The following is a 7,050-nucleotide window of genomic DNA, read 5'->3' on the forward strand; positions in this document are numbered from 1 at the left end:
AACGCCGCTAAAACTCCAGGCGGTGTGCGGAAACCTGCCTGGTCCCTGCCTCGCCTGACAACCGCCAGCGCTGCGTGTGCCACGGCTGGCCCTGCCCTGGCCCTCTGCCTTCCCCAGGCGCCCGGCCCCGCCGGCCCCCGCGGGGAGGAGACAGCGGCAGAAGAGCGGCGGCGCCTCCCTCGGGCTCGGCAGGCCCAAGCGGGCCGCGCCGGGTGTCCCTGCCGGCAGGCGGAGGGACGGCCGCCGAGAGGGGTTGCGGCCCGGCGGGCAGCAGCCGCAGGTGAGAGGGACGTCCCGCCCCCAGCCCGGCAGAGGATGGGCGGGTGGGAAGCGGCGCCGCCCCGCTGCGCCTGCCCGGGGGCTGCGGGCCGGCCTGGCAGCGCTGGCCGCCGCTCGGCCGCAGCGGACGGGCCGGTGCCGACGGCGCCGCGTGGCCCCGCGGCAGTGGGAAGCTGTCCCTCCCTTACCTCCCTCGGTTCGGGCGCTACCCGGGAACCCGCTTTCAGGGAAAGGGCGGCGGGCGGCGGCGGCGCGCCTTGGTGCTGGCGGTGCGGCAGCCGCGACACGGCGGGCCGCGAGTAAACCGGCGCCCGAGCTCGAGTGCGAATGGCCGGTGCGGGCGGCGGCGTGAGAAGGGCAACGCCTGGGGCTCGGGCGCTGCCCGGCGCAGGGCGAGCGGACGCGGGGCGGCGGCGGCCCCGGCCGGGGCTCCGCTTCCCGGCCGCGCCGGCGCTGCGGGGCGAGAACGCGGTCCGAACAAACGCACGGACCGTGGACGCAGGCAGAGTGTAAAACAGGGATATTGGCACAGCGGCTGGGTTTACAAGCAGGAAAACACGCCTTTTAGCCTTCCACTGGTAAGGGTTCCCCAGCAACTACAGATTCAGTTTTCACGGGAGGGCTTTTTTGAGCTCATGATGCCTTTGAACTGTCACAAATGTGTTCAGAGCGTTTGAAGACATTTTGCCTTTGTAGGCAGAGTTTTGAAGCTCTACAGGGGATGGTTTCAGCTCTGAGTGTGAGACTACTCACAGAAAAACAAGTCTCATTAGTGTGTTACAGGTTTCCAGCACTAGCAGCAATAAACTGCCCATGTGGCTAGTTAGAATTGACCTTTTCATTGGTAATTCAGTACCCTTACAGTTGATATATGGGGCTAATGTTGTAAAGGTGGAAGGTGAAAGTCACCTTGCATCTTGACTTTGGGAGTTGCAGAAGAGCTTTCAGGGACAAGCCCCCCGTGGTAGACATACTTTTGTATAAGTAATGGTTTAGACTCTGAAATCTACACTCTATATTTCCTTTAAAAAGACATCTGTATGAGCCTGTTAACTAATTGTACTTTAATTTCAAGGAAAACTGGATGTTTGAGTGAGAACTGGTTGTTGGGAAGCTTCACGATCCGCGGCTGAGGGTTGTTACAACACGTCTGAAGAGATGCAGGAGCTGCGGAAGCAATGGCACTCTGTGGTGCAGTCCATCTGCAGCAACCCAAATGTGGGTCTGGATTGTAATTTTACATTCTATGTTTATAAAGAGACTCCTTTCGTAACTCTTGGAATGCCACACCCCAGTTTATAGAAATGCAGTTTCAAAACTCTGGCAGGAGGGTGGTGGAAATTGGCCCTACCTTGTTTTTTTAAGGGAACATGGAGGAGCCTATGGGAAATGCTGTCCTCCCACATCATCAGCAGTCAAGAAAAAGGGAAGCCTCTTCTGCATTTCTGTGTTTTACTGGTATAACCATTGGAGTTAGTAGAGTAACATGTTACCAAAATGGTTGTGCTGCTATGGGAAAAAAGAAGTAAAACTACAGTACATATTTCCTTAATGGGAGGGAAAAATGTCTCTGCTACAGTAAAATGCCACTGTGTAGGTATGACTGCAAAGGGGTTTTTTTTCCTACCAGGAACATCACACCCTAACACCTTTGTGATGCAGACACAGCTGCACTCTACTTGTGCTCAATAAATGAGCAGGTTGCAGATATTACTGAGGCATGGAAAGCAGAAAAATCTTAAGTTTTATAAGTGGAAATATCTTTTTTTTGTAACAAACAGTTCTCTGGATCAAATTCACAGCTGTGGAGACCCCAGTGAAATCTGTGCAGCTCAGCTGTGGTTTGGGGTTTTTTTTCACTTGTTTCCTATTTTTGTTATTCTTTTTTTAAATTTCTGCAAGAATGGAACTGGGAGGTCCAAGAGAAATGTGTCTGTTGTTGGTAGAATTATATTTGCTCTGAAGTTAGCTAAATTTGCAATAAGTCCTCATGCTTTTGAAGTAGAGGCAACAGCTGCTCTCTATTCAAGCTGCAGAGTACAAAAAGATGCTGCCTGTAGCTCACTAAAAGGAGCAGTGATCTCCAGAGGTTATCCATGACAAGGTAAAAACAAAACCTGAAACGTTTTTCTTTCATCCACAGGTCGTTGAATTTATGAACTCTCGTGTTGGCCAATATTTAGATGACCATCCTTTCGTTGCCTTGTCACTCCTGATGTTTATTGCAGTGTCTGCTATTCCTATGGCATTCTTCCTCATTTTTATTGTTATAACAGCCATAATGGCCTGTGTTGGCGTGGTAGTCGTGGAAGGTATTGTACACATGCATGTATCTGCTTAATCCCTTTTAAGGCATGATGTCTTTTTCCTTTTCTTCTTCCTTCTGGAGTTCCCAGTTTAAGCAGTTGAGGGTTTCTCTACGTACTCCTCAGGTCTCAGAAGTAGTGAAACTCTTAACACAAGAACAGTAATCTGCTTAAGTGCAGTAGTCTATACAGGGGAAATCCTGTTTCCCTTTCTAATCTCAGGCATCAGGATATGCCTAAAGCAGTTATCTTGACCATATGTAGCTTTTATAGAGGCTGTTGATTGCAGAAGCCTGCTTTCCCAAGTGATATGAAACTGGGTTTGTGGTACAATGTCAGCTCTTCTAGTTTTTATTGGGTATAAACTCATTTAAACAACACACTGCTGTTCTTTCTTTAGGTGTTGTAATAGCTGTAGGTGGCATAGCCCTCTTCTGTGTGCTGTGTGGCCTGGGGGCACTTTCACTGGGAGCTTCTGGAGTCCTGAGCGTTGGTTACATTGTTCTTTCAACTCTGGTCAACTACTGGTATGCTTCAAGGTGAGTGGTGGTGTCTTGATCCGTGGTTGGATTTTAAACTCTGCAGCCGCACTGTTGCAGTGATTAATTAATTTATTCTAAATGAGCCACTGTTGCTCAGTTTAACAGATGTTTCTGGGTGGCTACAGTACCTTTGGCTGCCCAAGTGGTTTCCAATGCAGCATGGAAATGTCTAGTCATCAGTATGTATGTTAATGAGAGTTAATACATGCCCCCCTTCCTGTTTAGGGAAGAGGAAAAGTAAATAGTCTTGAAATGTGCATGTGGTAACACAACAGATGTCAAGCAATAAAATACAGCTTTGTCCTGCTCAGGTTACTTTCTGGTTTAAATGTCATGAAAACACACTTCCAAAGGAGACTCTGCCTAGAGGATGAACCTTCTGCAGTTCTCTCTGCATAGTGACCCAGCTGTCTCTGCTTACCTGCATTTGCAGAGTAAAGGACCAAAATGAGTTGTAGATTGGGGATAGGCAGAGGGGTACTCAAAAGGGACAATGTGACCAAAATAAAAATTACAGGGTTTGCTGGATGCTGCTGCACACGTGGGGCTTGCCAGTCATGTCCCCTGGTATTTCAGGGTTGGAAGGCTGTTTCAGTCAGCATTGCCTTATCCATGCTTTTACCAAGCCTCTGGCTAGGAGTGAGAGGCACTAGCGAGTTGTGCTGGAGTGCCACCTATTGCCCTCTCAAACATCTACCAGGGAATCAGTAATAATAATCACTCCTTAAGCATAGGGAAGAGCAAGAAAAATTACAGCTGTACTCTCTTAGACCTTCTCAGTTTGCTGCTTCATCAGAGCTGTGCTTCTTGCATGGCTGTCAAGGACACACAGACTTACCACTGGAGCCTGTGATGCCATTGGGATGGTATGGCCATGGTACATCAGCCAGTGTGCTTGCATTTGTTCGAGGATATGCTCCCATAACATTGCCCACCAATTCCAGAAAAGACTTCTTTTTCCCCCATAGCATATCTGAATACACAACCCAACCTACAGACTAGTCATTTGACTTACAGCTTTGACATAAAAACAGATGATATCTGCTCTTTTTATGTTTGTGTCTTTTGAGAGCAGTTCTGGTAGATGAGCAGTGGGTGTTCCAAGTGTCTCAGGTTTACATCTTGTGTTGCTCAGCTTTTTGAGCAAAAAGTTAAAAGACACTAATAATATTACAGAGGAACAGACTGTAAGACTTTACTTTTCTCCTATATACAGGGCACAGGTAAAGCAGCAAGAAGTTAATGGAAGTTTGCCACAGAAGAGTCATGTCTTGGGTCTTTCTGCCAATAATGGAAAGAGTGAATAAGTGGGTTTTCCGCCCCACTTCCTTCATAGGCACTTAATTGTACTACTCCGACCTTTGCAATGTAACTGTTCACTTGCTGAGCATTCAGCCTTTGTACACTCCTTATGGGGACTGGAAAAAACCAAGATGCATCTTATATTGTCACTGCAAAAGTAACACAAAACAATTGAGCAGAAGTGCATTGTGATATTCAGCCTGTGTGGAGGATGGAACGTTCCACAGAATTTGGTAAAGGGGTATAGCAATAACTGCTGCTATTAAGTCAGTGACAAGTAGGTGACAGAAAGACTAGGCAGGTGTTTGATTTCCCATTTACTGGACTTCTGGGTGTAGTATCTTCTGAAAGTTGTAAGCAGCAGTTGGTCATTTTGATGCAGGAGTATCAAAGCTCAGAACACCAGCAGTGTGTTTTGAATGTTAAAACTGATTTTTAAGCCTTAACAGCCTTTGTTAAAATAGTATGAGCACACCTCACTATTGCTTTTTATTTATTTTACCAAGAAAATGGGGTTTTGTCACAAGTTAGGTCATGGTACAAGTATTTACATACCTTTGGATGTTGCATTATACTGAAGGGATATTTCCTTGTTCCCATTGCTTTGCCAATGGTGTGCAGGTAGGTTTTGCATTTTGTCACATTTGTTTAGGTATTTAAGTTGCCTATTTTGCTTCTCAGCTGTAACTTCTGGTATGTGATTTAAACTTGTGTTCATTTTTGCAAATGCTGTGATGTTTTTAAGCATTGAGTATCTAACTATATTAGTTTAATAAAGTGCTGTTTGTTTAACCAGGTTGTCTTGTTTAGTCTGTTTATTCTACAGTGAAAACAGCTTTTCCAGATTTTTTCTAGGAAGGCTACATTTGGAGCTGAATTCTTCTCCTCAGTTAATGTGTCTGTCTAATATTGCTGAGACACAAGATGCAGATTATTCCCCTTCACATGCATGTGAAGAAAATACACTAATTTATCATAGAATGGTAGGGGTTGGAAAGGACCTTTAGAGATCATCTAGTCCAACCCCCATGTCCTTAACTCTCCAGTACTTCAGTTTTGCATGAATCAATATGCTGTCTGATACCACACTGCAGTTGAAGCTTACCTGAGGCATCCTGTGGCCATTAATGGTCAACAATATTTTTCAGCTGCAATGATAAACTGGCCTTGCACTTCAGCAGTGGAGTGAAATCATCCTTAGCCCTACTCACGTGTTACTGTTGGCAGGAGACAGATGGGAGCTGATGCTCATTCATAAAGTGCTCTGGTCTTTACTAAATTCCAGTTAAATGGGAAGGCTTTACAGAATGCAGACCATAACAGGAGCTTTCATTCATCATTTACTAAGTAGATAAAATGTTTGTTCAGCTTCAAAGCTTTAGCCAAACCAGATTGGTTTAACTTCCAGGTGACAGTAGTATAAAAGTGGTAGGAAGGGGGGGAAAAAAATCCCCAGGAAAAGCACTTGCTCTTTGTAAGAAAAGCTAGTGCTGTGATACTGTTTACAGGACCCAGCCTGGAGAAATTCATCTGAAATATGGAACACATTTAACATGAATACATGTACATGGCTTTCTCTACATTGCTGGTGTCCTCCCCACTTAAGGATCAAACCTGCAGTTGCTGTGTCAATTGCAGGAGAGCTTTGCTAGTTCACAGCAGATGAGGATCAGGGAGGGGGCAGAAATTACTGTTCTTCATAATTGTGTGGCAGCCTGGAGTGAGGCACAGCACAGCTGTAGGTAATACAACCTCATCCTGGTTTCAGCTGGGATAGAGTGAATTTTCTCCCTAGTAGTACAGGGCTGTGGTTTGGATGGAGTATGAGAGTGATGCTGCAAACACTGCTGTTTGGGTTGTTAGTAGTGCTTATGCTAAAGGAAGGACTTTTCGGTTCCCCACACTCTGCTATTGAGGAGGTGCACAGGGAGCTGGGAGGGAGCAGGGACAGGACAGCTGACCTGAGCTAGCCCCAAGGCTATTCCATACCCTAGACTGTCATGCCCAGTATAGAAACCTGGAGAGGTGGTTAAAGAGGTACAGATTGCTGCTCAGGCATCAGTGAGCAAAGGCATCATACATCACTTGTCCTCGTACATCACATTTCTGTCTCCTTGTTACATCCCTTATCATTACAAATACCCATCTTATTATAATATCAAATTTGAGTCATTAAACTGATCTTATCACAACACCAAGTTGCACTTTTTTTTCCCCCCATAATTCTCCTCCCCATCCCACGGCGAGGGGCAGGGAGGGAGCAGCTGTGGGGGGCTTAGTTGCTGGCTGGGGCTAGACCCACAACAAAGCTAAAAGCAAGTCCCCAGTGCCCACACCAGACTACAAAAAACTGACATTTTCAACTGAAGAGACTCAAGGTAGGTAGTATGTTGAGGGCATGAGGTGAAGGAGGCATTTACATGGGCTGGTAAATGGAATACATTATCCCTTGTGCAAATGGACTGGTACCTGCTTTTAAGAACTGTGAAGTACTGAAATAAGAACTGCTTTAAGTGCTAGAAGTCTTTATGACTAGGAAAAAGTGAGCCTTAAAATAGCATTCTAATCATTACAGAATCTTTCCTGCTTTTCACCAGCCTGCTGGCCCCCATCATCAGCAT

The 7,050-nt window shown here is 46.2% G+C and overlaps 1 protein-coding gene across 1 annotated transcript; it reads left to right on the forward strand.

Annotated features, from left to right (window-relative positions):
• Window positions 1–606: 606 nt before the first annotated feature.
• On the forward strand, window positions 607–5,224 carry LDAF1 (lipid droplet assembly factor 1). The gene is made up of 5 exons (XM_061992024.1): window positions 607–788; window positions 1,377–1,497; window positions 2,423–2,591; window positions 2,986–3,124; window positions 4,344–5,224. Exons 1-5 carry the CDS (start codon window positions 607–609, stop codon window positions 4,432–4,434), a joined length of 702 nt encoding a protein of 233 aa, XP_061848008.1. The 3' UTR covers window positions 4,435–5,224.
• The last annotated feature ends 1,826 nt before the right edge of the window (window positions 5,225–7,050 follow it).

Source organism: Colius striatus, chromosome 3, assembly GCF_028858725.1.
Source record: "Colius striatus isolate bColStr4 chromosome 3, bColStr4.1.hap1, whole genome shotgun sequence".
Taxonomy (NCBI): domain Eukaryota; kingdom Metazoa; phylum Chordata; class Aves; order Coliiformes; family Coliidae; genus Colius; species Colius striatus.

What these genes read in the sequence shown, in the direction of transcription:
- LDAF1 (XM_061992024.1), top strand. Translation starts at nt 607, where the DNA reads ATGGCCGGTGCGGGCGGCGGCGTGAGAAGGGCAACGCCTGGGGCTCGG. An exon ending in CCATCTGCAGCAACCCAAAT is followed by an intron (nt 1,498 to 2,422) that starts GTGGGTCTGGAT and finishes TTTCATCCACAG; the next exon opens with GTCGTTGAATTTATGAACTC. An exon ending in AACTACTGGTATGCTTCAAG is followed by an intron (nt 3,125 to 4,343) that starts GTGAGTGGTGGT and finishes TCCTATATACAG; the next exon opens with GGCACAGGTAAAGCAGCAAG.